Source organism: Musa acuminata, chromosome BXJ2-11, assembly GCF_036884655.1.
Source record: "Musa acuminata AAA Group cultivar baxijiao chromosome BXJ2-11, Cavendish_Baxijiao_AAA, whole genome shotgun sequence".
Lineage (NCBI taxonomy): Eukaryota > Viridiplantae > Streptophyta > Magnoliopsida > Zingiberales > Musaceae > Musa > Musa acuminata.
The window spans coordinates 2,643,362-2,669,032 of NC_088348.1; the positions used below are offsets into that span (position 1 = coordinate 2,643,362).

Consider the following 25,671-nt stretch of genomic DNA (forward strand, 5'->3'; position numbering starts at 1 on the left):
TATTTTTTTAGTTAAATAAAAAATGTTAATAATTATAAAAAAAAATATTAATATCCTTTATCTAGAGATCATTTCACGATGTATTCCAAATTTTTTAATCTGCTTAAATCTTATTGTGATAGCCAAGTAGTTGGCTGAATTCAAATTTAAATATTGTAATATTCATCAAATCGATCTCAAATAATTAACATAACACTTCGTAATCGGTTGTCATTATATCGTTTAAACAAGTGAAGAAACATCAGGAAATGTCTGATCCGAAGAGATGGTATTTGTAGTTAGTTTTAACGTCATCTACCTCAGGATTGACTTCAACCGGAGACACACTGTTCTCCGAGAGGAGGGAAAACCTGGACCAATCAATCTAGAGAGGAGCAAAAGATCTAACATGGGTTTACTCCGGCCATGCACGACAGCAATTCCACCAGGCAAAGGTATATTTGTTTGTCCCATTGAAGTGTCAGCCGCTTCGACACTTGGGGTGATGTGCCATCATCAAGCTTTAAATCCATCACACCTTTTACCACATCCTCCTCCTGTCCTTTAACCAGTTACTGCAAGCTCCTTTCCACCAGGAAATGCCTCAACATGATTGAGATGAGTCCTGCTGCAACACCAGGAAATGCCTCCAACATGTCTGCTAATAGGCAGTCAGATTCACATCAATTTGCATCAATTATTTTATCGTGATAAATAATAATAATATCACAATCGATCTAACATCTAAAACTATTTATTTTGGATCAGTAGTTCATATTTATGTGCCAATGAGTCCCACATCCCCACCACTCTCCCTCTCACTTCTAGTTTGTGGTCCTAAGAACTCAGTGGAACCCATCTGCATCACTAATAGCTACAGCCCGGCCCAGTGGCCACACGACGGGCCCATCACCACCCATCATCCCAAGGTTCAATTTGGTCCCCTCGACACTGTATGAGACAGTAATATAATTTGATGCATCATCGAGAGTCTCTCCCATCAAGATCATACCATAGTCGTATTAATCCATATGTACACCAAATAATTTTAGGCGTCATAGACCAATCATTATGAGACATCCCATTCGATAAGTCATCGTTTTCTATCGTAACGATGACAACAAATGAGATCCTCTTTACTATGTTCATAATTATGGTCATAAAATAATCAATTTATGAAAGAACTAAGGAGGGAAAGAATATGTGGTGAAGGCATAATGACCATCGTAAAATAAGATTTCAAATCCTCAATAAACTCATTCTAGTAAACAAGGAGGAGGTGGACAAACGAGGCAAACTTGCTTGTCCGATGAGGAGGTAAATAGTGTAAGCTTAACTTTTTTTATCCTTCTTCCTCTAATCAGTGGAGAGAATCCAAAGGCACAAGAACAAGAGATTCCTTGCCGTAACTGGATTGAACTGTTTCCCTGTTCATATCCCCACGGTAAGTTTCAATCTTGTGTGCACAGCAAAGGCAAACAAATAGTAGGTTATGAAGCTTCGTCCTTGTTTCCTCTCTCTCTCTCTCTCTCTCTCTCTCTGGAATTAGCTGGGTAAATTAGAGGTTTAATATGTGGATGTAGGTAGTTGGTAACAAGGAATAATTGAGGGAAGATTTGAATACAATTAAGAATATATTTGTTTTCTATATACTTAATTTTTGGAATGAAAGATTATTCATATCTATCTATCTATCAGTAGTAAATTGACTTGTAAATCATGGAAGAATGCAGAGATGTTGATCAGTAATGATCACAACGACAGTGATTGTATTAGGCTTATATGAATTTTAATATATTTATAAATAAATAAATAAATAATTAGAGAGAGAATCGTAGGGTGACAAGAGGTGTATAGGGTTATATTTTGTGGGGACTGCATGGGTGTAGGTTCTTCCCGTCACGTTCTCCTCCTCTCATGTGAGACCCAATTTACTTCCAGCGGTGACAATGTGCTCTTGTCTCCCTTCCCTTCACATCCTCCTCTCCTTCTCTTACCTAATCTAAAAAAATGAGAATTTTGTGTTAGATTATTTTGTCTGTACATCAAACAAACGCTTGCAAGTATGAAGAGATGCCTTATTCTAAAGGCAAAAGATCTCCCAAATCTACACTAAAATTCCCCTTTGGAGGAACAGGGACCCAACTCTCCCACCATTTCAAACTGTGTTAGCTGGAGTTGTACTCAATGAGGTTGTGTTAGATTCTTGTTTACCTGTGTGCCAACCTTTAATCACTTAATTAATGTGAGTGGCAGAAGAGTAAGGTATATAATTTACTACAACAATATGTTAGCTTCCTACATGTACTGCTAATCCTCTTTTTCTTTTCCTTGCCTTCTCTTCCCCTTTCTCTCTTCCATCTTTATTTTTTTCTAGTATGTGTAAGTATGTGCATTTTGTGTATGGTATTATATATATCTTTGACAGCATACTTTCTCTCTCTACCTATCTTTCTCTCTTTCCAGTTGTACCTGCTCCCATCTTTTTTATTCTTTTTTTCACTCCATGTACTGATTTCCTTTTTTCCAATTTTTGATTCCTCCAATTCCCTACACACCATCCTCTCTTCCTCTCCTCCCACCCACAGAGAGAGAGAGAGAGAGAGAGAGAGAGAGAGAGAGAGAGAGTTCCATACCTGTTACTGGCAAGAGAACGACAGGCTGTAGCTGCCTAACACTGTAGTTACTGCAGAACCATGCAGCAGCAGCAGGAAGGAGGGTCACAATTCGGGGGGCCTTCCTTGGAGACGGCCGGTCACAGAGCTGGCGCCTTCCTCCAGCCGCCGCCGCTGTTGGCGGAGGCCGCTTCCCCCATCAGCAGTCGTCGCCCGCCGCCGGAGGACGCTGCCGCCGATTTCGACGAGATGGGTCCCGCGGTGGCCGGCGGCGGCCTCCCGGACGAGGATGCCGAGCGCGGTGGCGTACCCGGTAACCGCTGGCCGCGGCAGGAGACGCTGGCGCTGCTGAAGATCCGCTCCGAGATGGACGCCGCATTCCGCGATGCCACCATTAAGGGCCCTCTGTGGGAAGAAGTCTCCAGGTAAAACGATCCTAAATTCTTCGGAATTGCCTCCGAAATGTGGAGCCTAAAGCTCTGCTGCTCTCGTCCATGGATACACAGATCACCTGCTTTTGGTACTATGCTTTGTGATGTGCTACTTCACCACTCCGAGAATTTCCCATAAATAGTTGTGTACCGATGTACGTTTGGATCCGTAGCGGTGATGTAGAGCTTCAAGTAGCTCTGGCAAGAAGAAGAACCAATAACTTAGAGAGGGAGGGTCGGTTATTTCCTTCTCCCGTGCCCTATTCATGCCTTGTTCTCTCTCTTTTCCCACTACCTTATCCTCCTCCTGTTTACAACTATTTCTTCCCTGAGTTCCATGAAAGATGCCTCCGCTACGCCAATCCCAACCTAACCAACATACAAAAAAGTACGCACTCCCCTAATGCAACCATCGAGGCGCATTCGTTTTTAATTTCAGTTTCCTTCTCGCAACCCTTTTCTCCTTTAGCTAATTTATATTATTAGTTCAGGTCACAATCGGCGGGTGATTCGGTGTAGATGCCGTTTGTGTGGGTGTATGCCGGCATGATGGTCTTGTTTTCATCTCTTTCTTCTCCTCCTCCTACCTCCTTCTTGTTCTCGGTCTGTTTAGTCCGTGGAATTCTCCTTCTTCATGGTATTGGGAGTCGTTTTTGATAGGTTGGTGAGCGTGTTTGGTTGGTGGTGGTGGTGGGCAGGAAGCTGGCGGAGTTGGGCTACGAGAGGAGCGCCAAGAAGTGCAAGGAGAAGTTCGAGAACGTGCACAAGTACTACAAGCGCAAGAAGGATGGCCGGGCTGGCCGCCAGGACGGCAAGACCTACCGCTTCTACAGCGAGCTCGAGGCCCTCCATAGCACCGGCGGGGGAGGCGCCACCACGCCGGCTGCGATCGCCGCACGTCCCCTAGCTGCTGCCACGTCGTCCCCCTTTAGCTTCACCACCGGAATGGCGGGCCCCTCGGGTACTAGAATTCAAGTCTCGCCCATCTCCGGCGGAGCTCCACCGCCCGTGACCATGCCGACCAGTGTCGTCCCCGAGCACGGCGCACAAGGAGTCTCGAGCTCTGCTGCCGCCGCAGCTGCAGCCGGGCTCGGCTTCTCGTCGAATTCTTCATCCTCTTCGTCGTCGGAGTCGGACGACGCGGACACCGAAGAGGCTGGTGGGGTCGGGAAAGGACGCAAGAGAAAGCATCGAGGGAGCGCTCGTTATAGGCGGCAGATGATGGCCTTCTTCGAAGGGCTGATGAAGCAGGTGATGGAGCGGCAGGAGGCCATGCAGCAGCGTTTCTTGGACGCGATCGACAAAAGAGAGCAGGACCGGATGAAACGAGAGGAGGCGTGGCGGCTGCAGGAGATGTCGCGGCTCAGCCGGGAGCAGGAGCTGCTGGTCCAAGAGCGCTCCATGGCGGCGTCCCGAGACAGCGCAGTCGTCTCCTATCTTCAAAAGATCAGCGGTCAATCCATCCCATTGGCCGCCACGCCGGCCGCCGCCGCCTCCATCGCACCCCGTCCTCCACAGCCGTCGCACATTCTGCCGCCACCAACCCTGCCGCAACAAGCTCAGCCACCTCAGCAGCAACGTGATGCTCAGCAGTCATCGGCGACACAGATGGCGCCGATCAGTTCAGAGGCTCCGGAGGGTCAAGGCAGCGGGAGCTTCGAGCCGACGTCGTCCTCGAGGTGGCCAAAGGCGGAGGTCCATGCGCTCATCGATCTACGGAGCAGCCTCGAGTCGAGTTACCAGGACTCCGGCCCTAAGGGTCCCCTCTGGGAGGAGATCTCCACGGGAATGCAGCGGCTCGGGTACAACCGGAGTGCCAAGAGATGCAAGGAGAAGTGGGAGAACATCAACAAGTACTTCAAGAAGGTGAAGGAGGGCAACAGGAAACGGCCGGAGGACTCCAAGACCTGTCCTTACTTCCACCAATTGGACGCGCTCTATCGCAAGAAACTGCTCGGCAGTAGCGGCGGCGGCACTAGCAGTAGCAGTGTGGGAGTCAAACCACAGCAGGAGCCAATGTCACAAGAACAGCACCAACAGCGGCCTGCAACGAAGACCCCGGGCGACAGTGGCAACGATAACGGAAACAGTAATTGTGGGAATGCTGAGGGCGGTGAAGGTCGCGATGGTGCACAAGTGCAAACGAGCGAAGGAGGACATCGGCCCACCTTCTTTGAAGAAGCGATGAAGAAGGTTAGTAGCAAGGCTCACTTGCTCTCACCAGCTATTTCCCATACACTCTCGTGATCCAATCACTTCATTGCGGCATTCGAAGCCAGAAGACATCGTGAAGGAGCCGATGGAGCGAAGGCAACGTCAACCGGTGATGGATGACCCTGATAAGGTGGACGAGCCCGACAGCAATAACTTGCACGGAGATGAGGAGGACGACGACGACAATGAGGACGACGAGGACAGCAAGATGCAGTACGAGATACAGTTCCAGAGGCAGAGCGTGAGCGGCGGCGGCGGCGGCGGCGGGAACGCATCGACGACGGCATCGGCAGCAGCGACTACTGCAGCAGGTTCCTTCTTGGCCGTGGTTCAGTAGATTTGGTATCTTAGCCCTCTCAATTCCTCCTTCCTCTCGGTGCATACATTCTGTCACCAACGCAACATCCACGTCCAAATCCTACCTTGTCCCATGCGTGCATCTTCGTCTCTCACGTCACATACATTTACCTCCTTCTACACCTTCATCGTTACCTGAGTGGCATCATAGGTGTAACACAACATAACAGACATATATGGGCGATGACGCTCACGGTGTCGTCATATTTATTGATCTGTCGCGGAATAAGAAAGGACATGGGTCGAATAAGCTCGCGCACACAACTCCATCTCTGCTTCTGGATCACGATGAAGAAACAGCTTCTCTCTCTACTTCTCGATCTCTGCTGCTGTATGCTTTTGCCGTTGTTCTCTTTCTTGGTAGCACTACATATTGGTGAGATTCCAGACTGGAAAAGACCAAGAAGGAAGAGAGAGAGGAAGGTGAAGTAAGGTGGAGTCCCGACTCGGCGACACTGTACTCAAATCACCAAAGGTTACTGCAGGCAGTAATGAAGAGGATACAGAGTGCTTTTTCTATGGGAAAACGTGGAGGCTGCAAGGGGACTACCTATGCCGTTTGTGATGCCCAACCTCCTCCCCTTCTGACTTTTGTTTGTGGAGGACCTGTTTTCGTTCTCAGCTCTCGATGCTGCCCTGTGGCGGCAGCAGCAGCAGCAGCAGAGGTAAAAGAAGAGGACAGAGACACCGCCATGGTTTCGGTGAGCTCAGGCTGCTGGACATCCAAAAATGTCCTTCGTTGCGTCCCCCGCGGCGCGTGGAATGACCGAACCGCCCTCCTGGATGAGACGGCGACGCCTCTTAGGAATCATCTGGGTTCAGTGTACGCGACGGCTTCGTGCGCATCAATGACGTACGACGTGATGTGGCGAGCATGTGCATGCACGCTCCCGCGGCGACAGTGTGGTCGCGGCTGGGACCGCCCGCGGGTCCCACATGGGCGGGGGGGAGGGGCCCTAATCTGCATCATTCCGCATGTTCACCGCACCGTCGTCGATCGCCAGAGAGATCAATGACGAGCCACGTGTCGTTGTGATCGGATTGGGAACGTGGAATTTGAACCGTTCGATCACACTCTGACTCAGTTCCTCCATAAAAATAATATAATTTAGATGGAATAAAAAAATAATTTGTCAACTCTTTAGGGTACGATTACATGTCACCGATTTGATTTACTGAAATAGACTCGACTTGTTGATGTTTGAGTACCGTCACATTCGACTTAGCTGAGGAATTTTCTAGAAATGAGAAATGTATGCATTTCATGTCTCTTTTTTCATTTTAATTTAAAAATAAAATATGCTCATAGCCTATTTTATAAAAAAAATTACATCGGTGATTTATTCGATAAATCTTCTCTAATGATCGAATTAGTACATATTCGCAAATGTCCATGGCTCCAAGTATTCCATGTGTTTAGTCCTAATTGATCGATAATAATAATTATATCATGACAATGATATGTATATATATATAAAAGGAAAAAGATGATGAGACGAAGTAGTTATATTTTATATGTCATATTACTTATTAGATTATAGATTATCACTTAAAATTATAGGATTGTTTTTCATCTCATCTTTATCTCTTAGTAGTAATATTTTCACAATAAGATTTAAATAAATAAATCTTATATATCTAACTTAAAATATTAGATGGATTACTAATATTAATTGATCATGCAAATTTTCACAATGTTATTTGATAAGATAATTGATCCAGTAATCTATTAAATACAAATTCAAGACAATACTAATAATCTCATCAAATCCTCACAAACCAAATTAAGTTTCTTTTTATAATTCTAATATAAAACGAAATTACGGGAGTCAGATTTTTTTTCTGAAATCAAATTAAAAATGGGGTCAGAAAGACAAAAGAAACTTAAAATGTGTCTATACATGTTGTTATTCTCATTCAAAGTAAAAAAAGAAATAGAGTAAAGCTGAGGAAGTAATGGAGTCCTCCGAGTTTTTTGTTCGAGGAGGACAATAATTAAGGAAAGCAGTGGTGGAGATTTCACCGGTGCAACTGTGTTCAGTTGCTGCCATGCAATTAAACGTAGCTATCAATCTTTTCGAGCATTGCTTTTTTGGCAAATTCCACACAGTTTATGATAGCAATGCGTCGTTCTCGGTGTAAGTGAGTAGACATCTCCTTGTTCATTCTTGCACGCGACAATGGATGCTGTCGATGAATGTTCAACTTCTTGTTTGCTTGTGGTGGGATAGATGCATGGCTGTGATGCAGCTGCTGGTAAAGAGATCCTGAAGAACAAAGCACCAGGTAAGATTATTAAGCTTAGAAAAGACGTCAGAATTATCATAGCAGACAACTAGCATTATGCTGGGGTGCAAGAAGATACGATAGAGAAGGGCATGCATGACCTTTGCATGGAGACTAACATGATGCGGTGGACATGTTTGTGGTGGACTAGGAACTCCGGAGTGCATTCCATCTGTTTGCACTCGATCATGGTGATCCGAAGAGAAAACTGTGTGTGAGTGCGTGTGTGTTAGAAGGTCGTGCTTTCTTTTGATGTACACAAGGAGAGCACGAGTTGGCTCCCTACGTGGGCTTGAGAGCAACCGATTGATAGCTGGAGTTGGGCTGGTTCGAGACTTTCTCTAAGAATTAGGCTTCGACACATGGCAGATTCATAAATATTTCGGGCGACATCTGTCGGTCTGACAATTAGCTTCTTTATGATGAAATTAATTTAAATAATTAAAATTAGATAAAAAAAAATAAAAGATAAAAAAAATTTAGATTAAGATAAATATTTGATGGTGAAAAGATTTATTAGGATATAATAGATTTCTTAATTGTTTTAAGCAATGATTGTAATTTCGTATCGTACCGATATACTGAGCTCTGTTCGATATGGTACTATGACGTACTGAGAGATATGCCAGGGTGTACCTAACGGTATGCCTAAAAAATATAAAAATTAATTTTAATACCAAACGATACTAAATCTATAAAATATATATAATTAATATATACAAAATATAAAAAAAATAAAAAATTTAATATATAAAGATATAAAAAGATACAACGTACTGAGTAATAACATCATCTACAACCTTCAACATTAATAAGGTGGGGAGAAGAAAGCGACATGGACATTGGAAGGTTCTCCTTGTGGCGGTAGTGGACAAAGGAGACCATTTGAAGATGAAGAAGGCTGAGGTCTTCACTGCCTTCCTCGCGACCACCTCTTCCGTTAGTCTAATCATCGCCTCCCCTGATCCTTACACCTCCAGCTCCCCCTCCAAAGAGGTATGTCTCTCCTCCCCATCACCTCTTAGATCAAGATTGTCAAGAGAGGGTGACACTATATCGGGATCGAGAAAGAGAGTCAAAGATAAGTTCACGTCAAGGTTCAACGAGCTCAAGTTTATTAAGATGCTAGTAACGACGCATCAATGACTTCGCAGTATTCTTTCTCGATGCTTCTCCATATTCTTTAATGCTTTTTTTTTTTTCTTCGAATGCCCTCTTCTTCCTCGCCTCATCTCGTCGTAGTCAGACTGATGTTGCCTGATAGCGAGCGGCCCATGTGCTGGTCAATTGGCGGATTGGTACGTACCAAGCAACACGAAACGATATTAAAATATGTGATTTTAAAAACTTGTACTCTGTCTTTTGGCTAATATAAATAAGTGTTCTTAAATGAATCAAAAGCATTACAAATTGAAGGTATTCCCTGTTCCTTATACCATGGAAAGCCAACAAGTATGGTAATAAAGTGATTCTAAGAAGATCAACAGGAGTACATCAATTCAAAAAGATGGGAAGACTAGTAAAAAAAAAAAACAAGATGATGATAGGCATTGGAATAAAAGTTTGTAATCAATCTCTTCCTATCTTCAAAGTTGAAAATTATCAATTTTAGATAATTAAAAGAATAACTCTATTTGTTTCACAAGATTATGAAATTTGATAGAAAAATAATTTTGTTGAGTATAATCTTTATGATCCTAATATTATTTAAGATCAAATGAATAATAATATATAGAAAGATGCAAGAGCCATCGTAGTGTCAAGCCTGTACGAGGCGAAGCTCGGGTTTGTCGGTAGGTCATTGATCCAAGGCGTTAGACTACTTCTCCAATGGTGCAAGTATTTTACTTGTTGAAGTCATTTTGTGAGGCAATAGTAGTGAAGAATGCATCGGCGACATTGCCTTCCATATATAGAAATCCATCAATAATTACCTCGAATAGAGACATTACCAACATCAATAGTTACTTCATGTGATCTTGTGTGCTAAGCAAATTATTAGAGCTAGCATCAAGAAATTTATTAAAGGGTAATTTTGATAATCCAACAAAGACAATAAAACGAAAAAAATAAAAACGACAAGAACACCAAACCAATTGACCTACGAAAGAAGAACAAATCACTATTATAAAAGAGGGACAATTACAAATGCCTTACGAAGATTTTCCTAGGCCATAAAACACCCGAAAATACTAAACAAAAAAAAACTCAAACTATTTAACTGAGTGTGGACTTAAACCCAAAACAAACACTTAGGTTTTTCTTAATGGTGCATTTGACTTCGAAAGCCCAGACCCTTATTTATAGTTCCAATAGGAGATAACAAGCCTGATTTTTCTGATGTGGGACTATGAGATTTGTCAAACTAACACAAATAACCTTTAGAGATACAAAATGTAATATCGTGCCAAGTATCAATAAAACACAACTTGTTACAGTGAATTTAGTTCTAATTAATTTTGACTTCGTGCAAAACTTAGAGAGAAAAGAGGAAGAAGATAGTAAAATAAACCAGAAGCACTTTTAATATGCAGTGTTTTGGATTCATCCAAAAATACAAATTTATATCAGAAGTACATGTTTTTTTAAACAATGAAAAAATCTATCATATCCCAATAAATTTTCTCACCCTCATTTATTTATTTTAATCTAAATTTTAATCTTTTATTTTGTTTAATTCTAATTATTTGAATGAATCTTATCACACTTCTTTAATTCGAAATAGTTACAACTTGAAGTTATCTTCGGAAAAAATATATCTTTTTTTCATCAAAACTTTTGTAAAGATATCGACAAGCTAATCTTTGATATTATAGTAGTACATTTGAATTTCTAATTTATTAACTAGTCTATGAATGAAATGATGTGGAACTTTAATATATTTGGTGTGCCCGTAGAAGATGAGATTCTTTATTATTACATTAATAGACTTGATATCATAGTAAATTTTAGTTGATACATTTTTTTTTCTTTGAGATTTACTAGAATTATTTAAAACCAAATTGTTTGACATGTTATACTTGTAGGCATAACATAGTGAGAGCAACACATTCTTACATTTTTTTGTTATCCATAAAATCACACTTGAACCAAGGTAAACATAAATCCTTAAGTACTTTTTTCTATCATCTGTACAACTAGTTCAGTCACTATTAATATAAGAATATAACTTAAGATCTTTTATTTATTAAGATAAAAGATTTTAGATATTTTTTAGCAAAATTGAGTTATTATTTCTTTGGCAAATCTTCGAAAAAAATTCTTTAACTTTGAGAATTTCCTAAATAGCACCCTTTTCTTGAATCCTCCCTCATCTCCCCTACAATGCTGCTTTCTCCTTCTTACACCACATTTGTTATTGTTAATACACTCTTATCAGATCCTAAGGGCATCGTAGGTGGAGAGAGGCGATCAACGGGGTCAATCTATGTATATAGGCATGAGGACAATGCTTATTCGGGATGGAGGGGGTGATCGGTGATGCCAACATGTGCATGAAGACTAAAAAGAGATAATTGCTGGGTCAGGAGGGTGAGATCCCCATCGCAGATCGCCTCCATGTGTGGTCGCAAACAATGAGGTGAAGGAAGATGGTCCCAAAGATAAAATGATCAAAATATTCAAATAGTTTTAGTAAAAAAAGGATAAAATGTTGTTGTCTATCTTGATATATAGATTATATAAACAGATTGATTACCCTCAATGGTCATTCACAATTATTTACCTCCAACGAGATAGGTGGGCTCTTTTTCTCGTTGATTGTTATTCATATCGTGTCAGCAAATAAATTAATGATATCAGATGGCATCACATGTAATGACCTACCACTTTGGAGAAAAACGAAAAATCAAAATAAAAAACATCATCGCATACAACATTACCGTTCACATATGAAGCAACAAATGTGGATCAACAGGTAAAATCTTCTATCAATTATATATGAGTAAAGGAATACAATGTTTTTAATTAAAGAAGAAATACTTCAAAAAGGTGTTGAGTTATTATTTAAGAAATCAATAATAGTTATAGAATCTGATTCTGCTATCAACAGTGTTACAAAGCCTTCTTCATCCCCTCCCCTCTTGAATAGCTAGCTAGCTAGCTAGCTTGTACATGGTAATCCCCTCCTCCTCTCCTCTTGAATAGCTAGCTAGCTAGCTTGTACCCATGTTTTACTCCCTGCTCCAGAGCCTTTTCTTTATCCCCTCTTCAATGGCTTCTACCTACCGATCCATTTTTTACTCGCTGGTCGAGGCCCAGTTCTGAGCTAATGTCAGACAAACAAGACAGACTTGAATAGCTAGCTAGCTTGTAGGGTTTGGCATCACCCATTTTGAACACAGTGCAATGTCAAATGCCTTCTTCTTCTTCTTCTTCTTCTTCTTCTACTTCTTCAACAACAGGTTTATAAAACGTTGTACGAGCACTTAGTTTTTGAGGATCTACAGCTAACAATTCGAGAATCGTCGATTTAAGTTCCAAAGTGACAATCATCAATGTTGGATTCAATTCTATCTAACGATTTTGATTTATATATCATTGGGCATTAAATTTAAGATAGCAACAACCCATACACCATGCAACATAAATATATTTAATGGGTTCAGAGCCACACCTGAAACAGATTGGAAACTCGTATCTCCGATCTAATTAATTATTATTTGCGAATAAAGAGCAGCACAAGAAGTAGATACTCAAGTAAAACAAGCACGATGACCGACTGCAACAACGAAACCCACAACCCTATCACGTTCGGCGTCCTAGTTTCCATCAGCGAGCTCTGCGTTCTCGGAACCTCATCGGAAGCCCTCCATCCATCCTCATGGATATGGAGAGATCGTGCTTTCCCCTCTGCTCGGCCAACTCCATGTCGAACCCCTCCAATATACTCGCCGTGATCGCCTTCATCTGTATCACCGCCATCTCCTTTCCCAGGCACATTCTCGGCCCCGCATGGAACACCGGGTACTGGAACGCGCTCCTCGCCTGGAACACCCCCGCCTCCAGCCACCTCTCCGGCCTGTACTCGCCGCAGTCCTTACCCCATATGACCTCCGCTCTTCCCATCGCGTAGGAGTTGTACATCACCGTCCACCCCCGCCGCACCCTCGTTCCGTCCGGCATCTCGTCGTCCGCCGCGCATACCCTCGGCAGCAGCGGCACCGCCGGATGCAACCGCAGCGACTCCGCGATCGCCGCGTGGAGGTAGTTCATCTCCCTCAGCTCCTCCAGCGTGAACGCCTCCCCGCCGGGCTCGCAACGTCGAGCCCGTACGAGGCGGAGCTCCTCCCGGATGTGATCCACGACGTCGGGTTTGGAGGAGAGAACATAGAAGAACCAGGTGATGGCGGCGGGCGTCGTGTCGCTGCCCGCGAGCACGACGCTCAATAGGAAATCGCGCAGGAACTCGTCCGTTCGGGTGCCGTCCTCCGCGAAGCGCGACAGGAGGTCGCCCCCGCTGCTGGTGCAGCCGCCTGACCTTTTCAGCCGCACGTACTTGTCGACGAATTCGTGGACGACGGCCGTGGATTCCCGTAGCCGCCTCTCGTCTTCGGTGTCGAGCCACCGCTTGAGTTTCCAGACAAGCGGATGGGGCAGCTTCAACCGGTCAACGCTGAGGTGCGCGGCTACGTGGAAGGCCCGAAAGAACCGCTCGCCCTCCTTGTTCCCCCGCTGGAGGCAGTCCGCGTCCTGGTCGAACACCAGGCTGATGATGTTGTCGAAGGCGAAGCGATCGAAGAGCTCCTGGAGGTCGAGCACCTGGCCGTCCCGGCTGGCCTGCCGGAGCAAGGGCACGAGCCGGTCGGCGGCCTCAAGGCGCACCCTGTCGAAGACGAAGGCGCGGAGGGACTTGGTGTTGAACTCGAAGCTGGCGGCCCGGCGCTGCGCCTTCCACTGCTCCCCGTTGGAGATAAAGATGCCGCGGCCGAGGAAGTCGTGGAGGGCGGAGACGACGTCACCGCCCTTGGGGTAGTTGTCGAAGTTCGCCTTGAGCATGTGCTCGACGTTGGATGGGTTGGCGGTGAACACGAACGGCGCGACGGTGACGGTGCCGGTGGGGGAGGCAACGAGGAGCTCTGTGGACCACTCCAGGAACCGGTCGCAGTTGTTGATGAAGTGGGGGAGGTTGCCGACGAGGGGGTAGCACTTGGGGGCAGCGAAGCCGGCGCATGGGGGCTCACGGGGACTCGACCGCGCCTTGAAGAAGACGAGATGGGCGCACCAGATGAGAAACAAGAGGAATGGAAAGGATGCAAGCATAGGGAAGGAAGACAGCAGATCCATGGTGTAAAATCTCTCTTCTTCTTCCTCTCCTTCTCTTCGAGAATTACCTTCTTGTATTCCTTTACTCATATATGACAAGAAGGTAATCCTCGAACCAATTGATTTACCAGGAATTCATGTACTCGATAGGAGATTTTACCTGCTGATCTACATTCGTGAACTGTTTGTGATGAGATCTGATATCATTATTTTATTTACTGACACGAAACGAATATCCAATTATTAAAAGAGCACACCTTTCACGTTGGAAGATGCTGGAGGTAGATGACAAAATTATGTCGTTCCACTAAAACTACTATAAACAAATATTTCATGGAAACACTACTACCGTCGCCCTTCACCTCCTCGGTAGCCCCCCTCCTCGTCGGTCGCAACCACGTGTCTAGGCGACCAGTGATAGAGACAGTTGCCTGGCTTGGCTGCCTCCCTTTCCCTCGCTCGTCGCACGTAGTAGCGAAGAGGATAATAACTGCGATAAAACACGCATGACATCAATCGTCCCACGTAACGCCTGACAGCGCCAGGTCAACGCAGATCGGAACGTCAATCGAGAAATATTAACACCCTGCTCAAACTCAATCCTTCACGTCACGTCAATAACGATGTCATACGCTACCAGAAGTACGATTCTGCTCCCTGCGGACATGCATATCATGCAACGGTAACTCTTACTATAAATACCCTCCCATTCCGAGCGGAGAAGGAGGAGAAAAGAAAGACACACAAAAGATTTCTTTATCTGAAACCACCTTCACATCATCTAACTTAATCGTCGGAGAGGTCGGGCCGAGCACCCCGACTCAGCCTTTGTGCAGGTGCGAAGCCGAAGGTCCCCACCGGACGCGCAGGCGAAGAGTTCTTGCTCGGAGGAAACGGCGACCTCATCCCAATCAGACCACCGCGAGCGACCACCTCAGCAGTCTCGAGGAATGCCCCAGGGAGATCCCCGTCATCCGGATCCGAACCGAGCCGCGTCAACCCCGAGGCCACGGCTCAAGGTTGTTTACCATAACAATTAGGCCCATCGATTTACTCCTTCCAAACACGCTTCCATTGGTGGTTACTATAAACCGTTAAAGGAATAATTTTTCTCCTCTCAGTGTATATTAAAATAAATTTATCATCAAAATATTAATTTATTATCAAAATATAAATTTAATCAGAATAATATAAATAATAAATTAATCGTAAAAACTTAATACCAAAAAACTTTCACTATCATTTTTACAATAAATCTTCTTCGAAATAACTAAAAGATCACAATAACATCACAGTAATATCAAATATCTTATTTCAACGTTACCATATCATCGTTATCAAAGATAAATTTTATAAAAAAAAAAAATTAGATTTCACAAAGTTAATATAACAGAACCAACCTAAGAAAATTACGTAACTGGATGTTACCGAGTATGAGTAACGATCGCAGTGTTCCTGCACACGACAGGGATGCGGCAGAATGTCCCTCTGTGTTTAGGACCTGGAGCGATTGCTGCATACAACCGGGCCCAACCTGCATATATTGCAAGATTCAAAACCTCAAAAGTGTTTGGGATTCGACATTTTCCGATACCAATCAGAGACAAGTGTCAGATAAGAGGTTGATTGACTCTAAATCGACTCCCGAATCCGATAATAAGAATCTTCGTGTTAATCTCCATTAACACGTACACTAAATTAGGTTGATTTTCATGCATCTTGTTTAACGCTCACTGATATTAGACTGAAGCTATCAAGACATTTGTTCTATCTGGTATGTCTACTCTTGTTGCAGCGCACCAGCTAGACAACGGCAGAGAGAGAGATGGGAGGTCCTTGTTTGTCTGGTATGTCTTCTCTTGTTCCAGGGCACCAGCTAAACGGCAGAGAGAGAGAGAAAGATGGAAGGTCCTTGTTTACTTCATCTTTGCTTTGGCCAAAAGACTTGGTGGGTCGATTCACTTTCAAGAAACTTGACGAGAGAGAGAGAGAGCTTCTCATGAACGGCTTCAGCAGTTGCCAAAGTTGTGTTCTACACCTAAAAAAAGTTCACCTTTCATCAACCTGGATCGATGACTGACAAGCATGGTTCTACCACTGCAACATGCACTCACAGTGGGCAGCAATGGCAAGGTTAAGACGTCCTTTTGATCCTCATCTAAAGAAAGCGTGTATTTGTAAGACACACATGCGAAGGTGTGGTTGTGTGCGTTGAGATGCATGCATATATGAGAAGAAGCTTACGCAACTTACGTCAACCTTTCGTTCGCATGCACTCATAACTGTATTACACAACTATATTGGACTCAATCTAGACACAATGTCAATTACAAACCCAATTTTGGCACCCATGTCCGCCTCAATACGAGCTATACGATTCACTCTTTTCGGTGACCAAAGCTTAAGTCATTGTAAAATGACTTTATATATATATAGAGAGAGAGAGAGAGAGAGAGAGAGTGTGTGTGTGTGTGTTAGAAGCTGACAACGCCTGCTATACTCATATAGATATATCCTTCCATCATCGTCGGTATCTATTTCCATACAAAACAATCCATCTTTCCCAGATTCGTTGGTGGGAGCTCTGTGCACAACGCTTGCAACACGAAGCACATTAAGTCCGTCTGCTGGTCGCCACCAACCATGGCGTACTACGAGTACTCGCACATTATACCGCAATAACTACCCCCAAGCAAAACCCTCTCTCCTCATCCAGACAACAGATCGGTAGGTATAAATGTAAAGGGTAAATAAATGCTCCTTCTCTTTTCCCGCTGAACCCACTCCAAAGCGCCAAATTCCATTGAGCTCTCCATGCCGGCGCTATAAAATCCCGCCGCTGTCCATCACACTCTCTTTGACAGTCTCCCTAAAGAGTCACACGACAACTTCCAGTAATGGATCTCCCCTTAATTATAGGCCTTCTCTCTGCCGCCTTACTCTTCCCTTTAGCTCTCGTTTCCTTCGCCTACATCAGGTTGATCTGCAGGCGCAACGCACCCTCTCGCGACGGCCGCGAGAGCCCGACCGACCCGGAGCTGGGCAAGGAGCCTGAGGCGGCCAAGGGCGATGGCGACGTCGCCCTTCGCCGGTTCCGGTGGGCGGAGGTCGAGTCGCTCACTGGCAACTTCGCTCCCGCCGCCGTGATCGGCGAGGGCGGCTTCAGCACCGTCTACCTCGCTTGTCTCGCCCCCGACGCGTCCCCGGCTGCCTTCAAGCTCCAACGCCCCAGCGAGCGCCTCCACCGCGCCTTCCGACAGGAGCTCGACGTTCTCATCCGTCTCCGTCACCCCTACATCGTCCGGCTTCTTGGCTACTGCGACGACCGCGGTACGTCCCCGTCCCACCTTGATTCCTCCGTCACCGCCCAATCTTTCGGTGGTCCTTAACTGTTTGTGTTTTTGCTTCCCCGCCGACTAAAACGCAGAAGGAGGAGTTCTGGTGTTCGAGTACGTACCGAACGGGAGTCTCCACGAGAAGCTTCATGGCGATGGTGGCGGCGCAGTGCTGCCGTGGGCGCGGCGTATGGCCATCGCCTACCAGCTCGCCCAGGCCCTCGACTATCTGCACGACGGATGCGATATCCAGATCGTGCACGGAGACGTCAAGGCGTCGAATGTGCTCCTGGACGAGCGGCTCGAGCCCAAGCTGTGCGACTTCGGATCCACCCGGGTGGGCTTCTCCGCGGCGGTCCTGCCGCGGGCCGCTCACCCGATGCTAGGCTCGCCCGGCTACGTCGACCCGCACTACCTCCGGACCGGCACGGTCTCCAAGAAGAACGACATCTACAGCTTCGGCGTGCTGCTCCTGGAGCTGATCACCGGCTCGGAGGCGTTCGACTCGGCAGCGGAGCGGATGCTGACGGCCGCGGTGGGCCCGGCGCTGCGGGACCCGTTTGCCAGGGCGGGGGAGCTCGTGGACCGCAGGCTGGCCAGGGCGTACGACGCGGCTGAGGTTGCCGCGGCGGCGTCGATGGCAGCGGCGTGCGTCGGGGACAACCCCAGCCTTCGGCCGTCCATGGCGGAGGTGGTGAGGCTCCTGGCCCAGGGGGCGTCATCCTCGATCTCCGCCGTCGGTTTGGCATCGGACGGCAAGGCGGATGTATAATCCCAAGTACTTTTCCAACCAATAATATCCTACCCGCTTCAATCACCAGACCTGTGATTGGGAACCGCAGGTGGGCAAGATGACCTTCTATATCGGCGTGAATTCGGTGACGGGTCAAGTCACGACTCCAATTGCGTCGCCATAAATGTGGCTGGTAGGTGGCGTAAGGAAGTAGTAATTAGGCGTGGAAGACCGTAGTATAATGTTTAGTAACACTTGAGATCGCGACTGCTCGCTCAATGGGCGACATAGGGACAGCTGTGCTTTTGCAAGGATGGAGGAAAGGTGTGTGCCGAATCGATCAATAGTATTATCATATGAGTGGTAAGGAAATAGTATTATTATTATTATTATTATTATCAGGAGTGGGACTTGATGGCAGGGAATGGCACGCACATGGCGGAAGCAATTGATTTGAATTCAAATTTTGGCGCTCGAGCGGACCATTTGGCTGATACCTTAACATTCGACGCGCACATGGACATGCACCTGAGCATGGGAAGAAGAGCCACTGCAGGAGGGTTACACGTGCGGACGCAGCTTTTAGACCTGCGCAGCCACGCCGTGTGAGCAGTTATATGTTGTCGAGGAAAATATTCGCTATAAAAAAAAAAGTAAATTTCTTTTTAATACAAAGGAAAAGTCACAAACTGAAGAGAAAAATAATTATTTCTTTTTTCTCCTGTGAGATAAAATCAAGTGTTGCAAGGTCTTAGAAAATTTTTATCTCTCACCGTAGAGGTGTCAGCATAGTTTGATCTCAAACACTTGGACAGTAGAAGTGTCAGGTCGGGTTGGGTTCAAGCCTCATCTCTCAAGGTTGATCTTCTCCTCTTGGCTAGTTGTTTGTTTTTTCATCATGGAGTTTTTACATAGTTCAAAATTGAAAAAGAGATTTTCGGACTCAACGTCTCTAAAATTTAAATTAGTGTCGAGTGAAATTGTAAGGGAGTTAAGTGCTTGAGATCTTTCTTTAACATTGGTGGTGGGATTGACTTTTATGCCTATGAACTAGGGTTGATCGGTTCGTTAATGGTTATCGACTCATCGAGCGACTAGCTTGTACTTTGTGTGCGAGTGTCAACAGACCTATACAGACTTACGTCGTGTGGTACCATTCCGAACTTTCCAAAATGAACTAATATAAGAGCATGTGATCGTTTTGATTGGGTCTAAGGTGTCATGTCGTGTCAGCTTAAAGCTCTAGCATTGTTGTGGTTACAGTGATAAAATGTCATATAATATACTGATGGATTAGGAAATGTCCTTAGCATCTTTTCTTAAGATAAGTAATAATATACTGATGGATTAGGAAGTCTATCTGCAAACAACCTCTCCTAATTCATTTCAAGAACCAATTATTTATTAATCCAACACCATATTAAAAAGAATCAGATTGATATCTCACCGCCAATCTATTTAATCTGAAATATCTATAGTATTTACCTATTAAACTAAATGATATCTTCGATTTATGGTATCCTGAAGTCTTACAATATTAACACTTGAAAAATAAAATCAAATCGGTTCCATCCTCTTTAATCAAAATGCTCTTGTAGATCTACTGAGGTTCATTTTTCTTTAGTAGTTCAAGGGTTAAAAGAAGCAAACAGTTCACTTGATTATCATTATAAACATTATTTACCTTTATTTTATTACAAAGCCAAACTTTTCTTATTTTTGAAAATAATAATAATAATAACTTTTAGCCTTGACTCCCGTTTAATTTTTTTGCTAATCTTACCACAGACAAGCTCAAGTTCTTGGTATTGACCCTCTTTCGGTTTGCCTGAAACTTTGCTTCACTTATTTTTTTCACTATGAGTATGCTTTAGCATTTTGGAATTCTTTACTGTTGTGGTAAACAACCTTAAGCCATGGCCTCGGGGCCGACGCGGCTCGATTCGGATCCGGATGAGGCGAGGGATCTTCCCGAGACGGCCTTCGAGTCTGCCGAGGTCATCTGGGGCGGTGGTCGGGACGGTGTCGTAGTCTCCTCCGAGCAGGAACTCCTCGCCTTCGTGTCTTGCAGGGACCTTCGGCTTCGCCCCTGCACAAAGGTCGGCGACGATCGAGTCAATCAATGTGAAAGGATTTGAGATGAAGAAGTCTTTTTATGTGCCTCCACCCCCTCCCTTCAGAATGCGAGGGTATTTATAGGGAAGCTTATTGTTTCCTGATGTGCCCGCTTGCAGGGGGCAGGCTGGTAGCGTCTGACACTGGTGCTGGCATGGCGTGAAGAACCAAGCCTGAGTAGGCGTTAATGCACCTCGGTGGGCGTTCTGGTCCGTTTGACCAGGTGCCGTCGGGTCGATCGAGGCGTGAGGCGTCATCTGACGTCAGCCGAGTCTTATCATAATTACTATCCTCATCATTTACGATCCATTTAACTGCATTGCTTTTTGGTCAGATAGTGATTGATTATTTAAGAATGAGACAAGTTGTTTGAGTATTCCTGTTTTCATCGAGACCTTTAACTGTTATATCTTTTCGGCTTCTATGGTAAGCTCGTAATAACATTATTTCAACTCCTTCATTATCTCTCTCTCTCTCTAATATAGTCTTGGCTATAACTATCATGAATACTGCATCTATCATTGCTGAGGATTATACGGCGATACATCTAACTTCTAATTATATCGAAAAAAATCCTAACACCGATTGGTTCAAACTCGATTGTGATGGTTCTTAAAACCATCTCGAGGATGGAAGCTCTGGTTATGTTATTAGAAGATCTAATAATTTTAAGATAATTATATGTTTCCTCGTATAGTTAAGTACGATTAACATTCCGATCTTTATACTTTAAATAATAGCATTCGAGTCCCTATATTTATGAAAAATGGCATTCGAGTCCCTACACTTACAAAGTTAAAATATTTAATATTTATTCTTCTTACATTGTTAACTTTCTTAACGAAAAAAATCACCTCGCTTCTGCACTACATGACCATCGCCTCTCTTGCACCTCTCGTCATCGTCACACCGGACCTAGCTCGCATGCTGCACTTGCTTGCCCATCGCTCGGACGCCACACAATTGGGTGTGTTTGCTATGGTGTCGGAGCATATGAACTTTTGCCAACATAGACTGGAGAGGACCTTGCTTGATGCTTTTTGCCAACAAATGCCACTATGAATCCTCTACTATTGATATGGAAAGCAAAGAAATAGTAGTCTAGTTGGTAGTGGTGTTGACGATGAGGGGGAGATCTCGTTGGGGTGGAAGATGGCGAGCTGAGAGTCGCGGGAGGACAAGGAGAGGTGACTATTGCAAGGGGATAGCTGCAGGCTCTAATCGAGGAGGAACGAGTCGCGGTTGGAGAATGCAATCTCGACGGTGAAGTCATTGCACCACTTGACCTTGGTGTTGGCGCATAGTTGGAATACTCGATTATGAAGTGGAGACGCATAGACAGTAAGCTTCTCTAACAATGACAGGACTATCATTGGCCAGGGTGAGGATGACAAGGCGATGAGCAAGTTGAGTCCAGTGCGGCAATAGTAAGCGGTCTAGGACCGACGACGGTTGAGTGGTGCAAGAGAGGTGGCGGTCGAGCGGTATATGAGCGACGACGATGAGTGGTGGTCAAGTGATGTAGGAGCGGTGCAAGTCGAGCGAGTGCAATAGCGAAGCGGCAAAAAGTAGGTAGAGAAAGAGAAATCGATTAAAATAAGAAGTGGATATAAATTTAATAATTTTAAAAAATAAATAAAATTATTTTTTATCCCTTCCATTTGTGTTTTTTTTGTTTGTACGTGACAACAAGTACGATTTTTTCCATCAATGAAGTTAATGATAAAAAAATTAGGATTAAATATTTTACGTAAGTGTAGGGATCCAATATTACTTTTTAAAATATAAGGATCGAGATACTAATCATAGTTAACTATAGAGATAATATATAATTTCCCTGATAACTTTTATATTTTAGATGTAGATTTCTAAAGAATAGAAACATTCTATGTTACAAAGCTGCTATAATTTTAGAATAACTTAAAGCAACTAAGCATAAGGAAATTCAACGATTCATTATAGAAGTTGATTCTTAAGTCTTTGTGGATCTACTTATGAATGAACCTCCGGTGAAACTAAAGCATCTCAAACATCATTAGTAGCATTTTATTTATAACTCACTCTTTGGAGTATTTTACTATTAAGCACATTTATCACGAAGGCAATAAGATAGCTAATTGATTGATAAGTTTTGTTAGATCCAATAGGACCACTGCTAATTAGAATAATGCTATTTTATCATAGCTCTTCTGTCTTGTCAGCCCTCATAATTAAGAACTACTTGTATGTATTAGGCTGATGTGGCAATAAATTTATTATTTATTTTTTATTTTGAAAAAGAAAATAAAAGCTTCCACGAAGCGACTGAAAACAACAAGAGAAAGCCCCCACAATATGCAGTGGGAATGGCAACGCAGTGGCGATCAGTAGTTCTTCTTCTTCCTAGGAAGCAACCGAGCGCGCAGTGGATGCTTCATGACCACGGTGAACTCCGTCTTCTCGCTCAAATCCACCTCTTCCCCCGCCACCGCTTTCCACTCGAACACCTTCACCAAGTTGGCCACGAAGTACTCGAGGTGCAGCATCGCCAGCCCCAGCCCCGCGCAGACCCTCCTCCCCACCCCGAACGGCATCATCTTGATCTCCCTGCTCCCCGTCACGTCCACCCCATGCCCGGCGCCGCCCTCCAAGAACCGCTCCGGCTTGAACTCCAGTGGCTCCTCCCACACCCCCTCATCCCATCCCATCTCCGCCACCATGAAGTTCACCGTCGCGCCCTTCGGTATGTCGTACCCCGCGAGCGTCACGTCCTCCGACACCGCGTGCGGCAGCACGAAGTGCGCCGGCGGGTGCCGCCGCAGCCCCTCCATCACCACCGCCTTCAGATACGGCATCCTGTGGATATCCTCCTCCCTGACCTCCTCGGATTCCCTCCCCGCGACGGCCACGACCTCCTGCCACAGCCTCTCTTGCACCTCCGGGTGCCTCACCAGCTCCGCCATGATCCATTGCAGTGCGGTCGAGGTCGTGTCCGTGCCCGCGTTCATGAACTCCGAGCACAAGCCGACCAGCTCGTCGTCGGTGAGCTTCCTCCCTCCTTCCTCCGCGATCTCGACATCCAGGAGCGAGTCCACGTAGGAGTGGACGAACCTCTCGTTGCCGTCTTGCTTCGTCATCTTATGCTCTCTGCGAGCGCGTATCAATGGGAGAAACCTATCCTTTTGCCTCTGTCGCAGCTCGAGGACGGTGTTCCACTTGCGGCGCAATAAGTACTTGCCTATCCGCGGCAGGAAAGCGAAGGCGTTGAGCTGACTGCTAAAGAGGAGAAGGTCACGAGTGGCCACCTCAATCGCCGTGACCGCTTCCTCGTCCAGCTTCTCGCCGAAACACATCAGGACGAGCAAGCAAAACATGGAGAACTGGAAGGTCTCCATGACCACGACTCCGGCTGCGTCGCGGTCTGCCTCAGCTCGGAGCTTGGAGGTCAGAACGCCGAGGACCCACGCGCGCGCTCCCGCGAACAGCTTCGTGCGGGAGGGGTGGAGCGTCTCGGAGACGAGGTTGCGGCGGAGGAGGCGCCAGACGGGGCCGTAGGAGGCGGTGGTGATGTTGTGCCGGTCGTTGCTGAGGAACCGGGAGGCCGGGAGTGGGGTGGGCCGGTCGGCGAAGGCGGCGCCGTGCTCGACAAGGGCCTTGTGGGCGAGGTGAGGGTCCGACACGAAGATGGAGGTGCGGGAGGCGATGCGGAGGGTGACGATGGGGCCGTATCGGTGGCGGAGGTCGCGAAGGACGGCCTCAATGTCGGTGAGCGAGTGGTTGAGCCACAGCAGGTTGCCGAGGAGGGGGACGGCGGGGGGGCCAGGCGGGAGGCGCCGCTTGTATTTGTTTGGCTTGAGGAGGAAGGCGAGGGCGACGCATAGGGAAAGGGAGAGGGAGAGGGAGAGGAGGACCCAAGTAATCTCCATGATTAATGTTGTGTTCTCACGGCTAATAGCTTGAATTCTTGTGGTGTGGGTGATTGAGATGGGGTGACGCATGTATATACAGGAGGTTTCTTGCGGAGGAGTTTACGGGTCGAATGGAACTCTCCTCCGGTGGGGTGAGTCGTCACGGTTGACGTCCACGGGCTTGTCTTTTATGGAAGTGGAAGCAGAACTCGTCATGCTTCACGTTCAGACCATCATCTCGAGGAAAGATTCCCATTCGAAGCTTCCATGCTTAACGAGGGAAGAAAGGCGAGAGGAATGTGAACGTGGGATCTAATCGACGTAAAGGAACGTTAAAGGTTGGCACTTTAATAATGGCGATAAGACTTGGTGACATTAGCTACCGCATATCACGTCTCACGTCTATGTCGACGTATCCAATACGGATCGAAACGTCGATCAAGACACATTAACACTCTGCTCAGGCTCGATCCCTCACGTCACGCCAACATCGATATCAGACGCTACCAGAAGTACGATCCTGCTCCCTACGGGCAAGCGCATCAGGCAACGGTAACCCTCGCGCTCTGAGAAAAAGAGGGAGGAGAACACCACAGATAAAAACCTCATTGCAACTATTAACTAACTTGATCGTCGGAGGGGTCGGACCGAGCTCTCCCGACTCGATCTGTGTACAGGTGCGAAGACGGAGGCCTCCCACTAAACGCTCAAGCGAGGAGTTCCCTCCCGGAGGAAGCAACGACCCCGTCTCGATCGGACCATCGTAATCGATCACCTCAGCAGTCTCAAGGGTCGTCCCGGGAAGATCTCTCATCATCCGGGCCCAAACCAAATCGCGTCGGCCCTGAGGCAACGACTTAAAGTTGTTTACACCGACACTTACTATGATGCAACACAAATCTAATCGACAAAATCCGTAATCCAAGATAACTCAATCTAGTTTAGCTCAACTCCGCTCAGCAGGTCGAAGAACACTACTTGGCTCGGTTCGAACGAGTATACGTCGGTAGGCGCTTGTACGGCTGGGCTGACCGGCGCTCAATCTAGTCAACTCAGGCACGCACATCGGTGTAACCCAACTTGCTCCAATCAAACGCCAAACCATGTCAACATGTGAATCATGCCACAACATGGACCAAGAAATATTTCCATAGATACGCAACAGTTAAATCCAAAAGAGAAAGATTTATTTCCGAACAAAGAATATTCTTAAAATTATAAAAATTATTTAGTGAGAAACCAACATGAATTATATTTTTTATCCGGTAAAAATTTATTTATTTATTTTAAATATTATTACTTTATATTTATTTGCTTGATTATATTGTTATTTATTATACATTTGGGTCATATGAAAATTTTTGTTTATTTACTTATTAATTTAAATAAAAAAATGTATTTATTTTTGAATAAATATTAAAAATATTAGAATGATAAATTTGTCATGTGAAATAT

The 25,671-nt window shown here is 45.4% G+C and overlaps 4 protein-coding genes across 6 annotated transcripts; 2 read left to right on the forward strand and 2 right to left on the reverse strand.

Annotated features, from left to right (window-relative positions):
• Positions 1-2,497: 2,497 nt before the first annotated feature.
• Positions 2,498-5,810, forward strand: LOC103970317 (trihelix transcription factor GTL1-like). Of its 3 annotated transcripts, none has more exons than XM_009384048.3 (3): positions 2,498-3,019; positions 3,724-5,218; positions 5,301-5,810. In XM_009384048.3, exons 1-3 carry the CDS (start codon positions 2,676-2,678, stop codon positions 5,574-5,576), a joined length of 2,115 nt encoding a protein of 704 aa, XP_009382323.2. In that variant the 5' UTR covers positions 2,498-2,675; the 3' UTR covers positions 5,577-5,810. The 3 variants fall into 3 exon arrangements, with proteins under 3 accessions (XP_009382323.2, XP_018675808.2, XP_009382324.2); XM_018820263.2 differs by having other exon boundaries at positions 5,308-5,450; XM_009384049.3 differs by having other exon boundaries at positions 2,499-3,019; positions 5,305-5,450.
• Positions 5,811-12,505: 6,695 nt separating this feature from the next.
• Positions 12,506-14,264, reverse strand: LOC135627463 (cytochrome P450 CYP94D108-like). The gene has a single exon (XM_065133570.1). The coding sequence runs from the start codon at positions 14,234-14,236 to the stop codon at positions 12,653-12,655; it is 1,584 nt and encodes a 527-aa protein (XP_064989642.1). The 5' UTR covers positions 14,237-14,264; the 3' UTR covers positions 12,506-12,652.
• A 2,714-nt stretch (positions 14,265-16,978) lies between these two features.
• Positions 16,979-18,301, forward strand: LOC103970320 (salt tolerance receptor-like cytoplasmic kinase 1). The gene is made up of 2 exons (XM_009384051.3): positions 16,979-17,476; positions 17,574-18,301. Exons 1-2 carry the CDS (start codon positions 17,044-17,046, stop codon positions 18,251-18,253), a joined length of 1,113 nt encoding a protein of 370 aa, XP_009382326.2. The 5' UTR covers positions 16,979-17,043; the 3' UTR covers positions 18,254-18,301.
• A 4,269-nt stretch (positions 18,302-22,570) lies between these two features.
• LOC135627245 (cytochrome P450 89A2-like) lies at positions 22,571-24,289 on the reverse strand. The gene has a single exon (XM_065133261.1). It carries the CDS (start codon positions 24,232-24,234, stop codon positions 22,693-22,695), a length of 1,542 nt encoding a protein of 513 aa, XP_064989333.1. The 5' UTR covers positions 24,235-24,289; the 3' UTR covers positions 22,571-22,692.
• Positions 24,290-25,671: the final 1,382 nt, after the last annotated feature.

Coding starts and splice junctions, on each gene's coding strand:
- LOC103970317 (XM_009384048.3), top strand. CDS start 2,676: ATGCAGCAGCAGCAGGAAGGAGGGTCACAATTCGGGGGGCCTTCCTTG. Junction 3,020..3,723: donor CTGTGGGAAGAAGTCTCCAG/GTAAAACGATCC, acceptor GGTGGTGGGCAG/GAAGCTGGCGGAGTTGGGCT. Junction 5,219..5,300: donor TTGAAGAAGCGATGAAGAAG/GTTAGTAGCAAG, acceptor CGGCATTCGAAG/CCAGAAGACATCGTGAAGGA.
- LOC135627463 (XM_065133570.1), bottom strand. CDS start 14,236: ATGAGTAAAGGAATACAAGAAGGTAATTCTCGAAGAGAAGGAGAGGAA.
- LOC103970320 (XM_009384051.3), top strand. CDS start 17,044: ATGGATCTCCCCTTAATTATAGGCCTTCTCTCTGCCGCCTTACTCTTC. Junction 17,477..17,573: donor TGGCTACTGCGACGACCGCG/GTACGTCCCCGT, acceptor ACTAAAACGCAG/AAGGAGGAGTTCTGGTGTTC.
- LOC135627245 (XM_065133261.1), bottom strand. CDS start 24,234: ATGGAGATTACTTGGGTCCTCCTCTCCCTCTCCCTCTCCCTTTCCCTA.